Source organism: Cariama cristata, unplaced genomic scaffold (assembly GCF_000690535.1).
Source record: "Cariama cristata isolate BGI_N322 unplaced genomic scaffold, ASM69053v1 scaffold5012, whole genome shotgun sequence".
Classification (NCBI taxonomy): Eukaryota; Metazoa; Chordata; class Aves; order Cariamiformes; family Cariamidae; genus Cariama; species Cariama cristata.
The window spans coordinates 1,833-5,761 of record NW_009603111.1 but is presented as its reverse complement, the minus strand read 5'-3'; the positions used below and the strand labels follow the sequence as shown (position 1 = coordinate 5,761).

Genomic DNA, 3,929 nt, shown 5'->3' with positions numbered 1-3,929 from the left:
CTGCTGCCGGAGCTACGCGAAGGGTAAGGTCTTCTCAAAACAGGTGCAAAACCAGAGAGGTCCACTGTATTTTTCCTTCGTTAAGGAACAACTGAAAAGGCTGCGAACAAATTTATCTCGGGTCTGCACCTCTTTCTTCTCCGTTGGCGCTTTCGATCTTTTGCTTGTCGGTGTGGGCTGGTTGCCTTCACCGCCGTTTCATCCACACGGAATACGGGACTAAGTGTTGTGTTGTTTTCTTTGGTAAACTAATTAGATTTCTAACCGATTATGTCTTTGTAATGTCATGTGAAAACGTGAACGTATCTGCCCGCATTAGAAACACTGCAATAGAAAAGCTTTAGAAATAATATAAATACCTTGATTTACGTTCACAGCCCCATTTCCAGGTCTCTCTGCACACCAGGCAGCAAGTCGGTGTTTGCAAAAATTATTGCGATTATCTTTAAAAACCAAACCTCTTTCTTGTAAAAGTTTAAAGGGGATTACACTGATTGTTGCCCAGAGGTATTTTATTTACTTTAGTTTTCAGCAACAGTTTTTTGGACCATGAGGTTTGGGTGACTCCTGGGTTTCCCGCCAGCGCAGCACCCAGAAGGCGCATCCTGACCGCACCGGCGTGAAGGGTGACGCGGCCCAGCCCCAGCGCGTAACAAACGCGATCTTGGCGCGGGAACCATCGCGTTTTGGCTACGCATTTGTACACACCTCCCCTAGGTCCTGTGTTTCTGCATAGCGGATTTTCCCTGTGTGTATTTGATGGGAAATCTGACTGAAGAAATTCATTCAGAGTGAACTCTCTCATTTCCACAGCTGAAATTTTGTCATTTTTTTTTCCGTAGGCCCAGGATTTTGTCCGAAGCAGACGTTAAGCTCCTAAACCAGAAATTCCTCCTTCAAGGGGCACCCAAGGAAATGAGGTTTTTAGGTGTGTGCATTTCTACATACTGTGTGTCATGCAAAGTCATTCTAGTTCTAAATCTGGTTATACACCAACACAGCAAAACCAAAACTGCGTGTGAACCAGCCTTAGTCCTGTATTTCGGTAGGTGAGCAGGTATTTATACTAACCCAGTCTGTCTGTATCCTTGGGTAATTCAGACTTTTCCAGTAATCGGGGAAGACTTCCTCGTTTCAGTGGGATTTCGATGGGATGGCAAGTGGGAAATCCTGCTGATAAATATAAACCGATAGGCTCTTCTGCCAGTTTTCATGATTGTCTTGACTCTGTAGTAGGAATAATGATTCATTTTTTTTTTTTTTTTCTTGCCACTAAAATGCATCCAGATCTGACCGTGCCTTAACAAGAAAACACCAAGAAGAAAAGCACATGGGACCTTTATTTATTGTAAGTTAAAGGAAATAGCCAATTAAAGGACCATTTTTCAGCCCTCGCTCAAGACAAGCTCATGTAGACTTAATGTGAGTTTTATTTTGTGTTGGTCATAAATATCACAGTAGAAAAGAATAATGAGATTTTTTTTTCCTTTGGTTTACAGTTATAATGCACACAGAGTATTTCACAAATGATTTCAGTCTAAACTGTACTATTATATTTAAGAGAACATTACCTGGTAAAACTCTGTGAGCCAGATTAACAGCAATTTAATCACAATAAAACACTTGAAATAATAATGTCTTCTAAATACCATCAAATGAGAGCATTGCAAAAAGGATTATTTAGAAACCTTTCCTCTTCTCTGCTAGAAATCTTTGACTTGGTTCATTGTCTCGGGTTTTTTGCCATTATCAGCCACAATTACATAGGGACATCAGTGGGACTTCAGCGTGTGGTTGAAATGCTTTTCAAAATCAAGGTCTAATTTTTCTCAATTTAGATCTTCAGTCATTTATGTGCATCAATTTTATTTAATTTTTTAAAAAAAATTACATGGTATTTGAATGCAATTAAAAGTTTTAATAACTTGTTCTTGCTGTCGTTGTCTAGCTGGGCTGTCACAGAAACGGCCGCTCCCAGCACGTGAAAGCCGGGATCTGAGACGCCTGGAAGGGCTGCTTGGCTGAGGACAACAGCATCAGGTATTATTCTAGTTAAGAAGTGCTGCACTTTGGAGAATATTAATTAAATTGCATTTTACCGTGGAATTGAACGAATTAAAGGACTGTGAGTTTTATCACAGGCGAGCAGAGCTGACTTGACTGTCTCTTCTGCAAGTTGGGAACAGACCTTGTGGGCATTATTCTCAGCTTTGTGCAAAAGTTTTTTGCCGTGGTTTTCAAAAGGTTCTTTTGCCCCCCAATGGCCAAAATACAGCTTACAAGATTCTTTTTAAAGTTTGAAAAGGTAGAAGCTAAAGGATAAGCACAGAAATTTTTGAGTAACATTAGGGGTGGGAGGACAGGAGAAGTTGGTTCCTGATCCTTTAAAATCGTGGACCAAGGTTTGCCCTTCGAAAACTCAGTACCGTGCTCTGGGACTCTCTTCACCGCTGCATCTGGGAATGGTATTTTTCTTTCTTTCTGTAATCCGTGGAGCACTGATCACCTCTAAGACTGTTGATAAAATGATTGCAGCTAAAGAAAAAATACACACAGTCCCACATCCCAAATTACGGAAATAATATGTTTTAAAAATCGCATTTAACCTAATTTTTAGTTGGTTGTAAATGGAAACCACTCTGGCAGTGCTCCTCAGCGTTGCCTGCTGGGTTTTCTCAGAAGTGATCTCTGGGCTCTGAGTGACTCCAAAAATTTGCTCCGTGTAACACTGTCCAGAAAAAAAAAAAAATTAAATACCACTCTTTGTGAGGAGTTACAACTTCTGTTTCTGTACCTGTGTGTGATATCAAATTTGTCAGCAGCGAGCGGAAAAGCAGCTCGCGCAGCTGCATCCCACCTTTTCCTGGCACCGGCAGCACTTGCATTTCTGATAATCTTTGGTTTTTAGCAAGCGTTCTCTTCGGCGCAGCGCGGCCGCTGGCTTTACAGATGCTCTTGTTGGTTGCAGGAAAGCACCAATGGACTGTGGACGCTTAGCTGAGAGCAGCGAGGAGATCTCCATCCCAGGCGCAGAGCCCGATTCCCTGTTGCCTTCTGCCGCCGGCAGCAATTCCTGCCCACCCTCGGCAGCCAGGCGGCGGGCCGGGGTTTTTTCCCACCCGCCGCTGCTAATGCCGCCCGAGAGCGCAGTCGGGTTCAAACCCTGCGCCATGCCTTCCTCGAGCTGCAGAAGACTCTCCCCTCTGTGCCGCCCGACACCAAGCTCTCCAAGCTGGATGTGCTCCTCCTGGCCACCACCTATATCGCACACCTCACTCGCAGCCTTCAGGATGAGGAAGAGGCACCGGGAGAGGGCTTGGGTAACCTCCGAGGGGATGGATACCTCCACCCCGTCAAGGTAGGAGAGCTGAGGGGCAACTACCATCTTCTCTCAGTGAAGATGTATATTGGTCTTAGATGAAACGAAAGTTTTCAAGCTTATTTACCTTGCTAGAGTTAATATGTGACAAGACTGCCTAGACTAACCATTGCATCTAGGTGCTAGGGGCCTGATGGAAATGTCCTGGAGCTTCATCCTTCCAGCTTCAGGGACTTTGCACAAAAATATCAAATATAGTGTAGCTCCTAACCTAGTAGGACTTGGTCCCTTGGAAGTGAAGGTGGAGGGCAGCTTTGCCGTGCTAGAGTGAATATTTGACAAGACTGCCTAGACTAACCATTGCATCTAGGTGCTAGGGGCCTGATGGAAATGTCCTGGAGCTTCATCCTTCCAGCTTCAGGGACTTTGCACAAAAATATCAAATATAGTGTAGCTCCTAACCTAGTAGGACTTGGTCCCTTGGAAGTGAAGGTGGAGGGCAGCACCAGAGGAGTACCAGCACCTCCTTGGTCCCTGCGTGGAGACCTTGGTGATCCCCCGCCAAACCCATCAGAACCTGCTGTAGGGGATGTGTGTGGGTGAGGTGATG

The 3,929-nt window shown here is 44.5% G+C and overlaps 1 protein-coding gene across 1 annotated transcript; it reads left to right on the top strand.

Moving 5' to 3' along the window:
* Window positions 1-3,067: 3,067 nt before the first annotated feature.
* Window positions 3,068-3,358, top strand: TCF24 (transcription factor 24; the record flags this gene model as incomplete). Its single annotated transcript, XM_009695042.1, has 1 exon — window positions 3,068-3,358. A coding segment is annotated over one exon (291 nt), but the record flags the coding sequence as incomplete, so codon positions are not given.
* Between the last annotated feature and the right edge of the window lie 571 nt (window positions 3,359-3,929).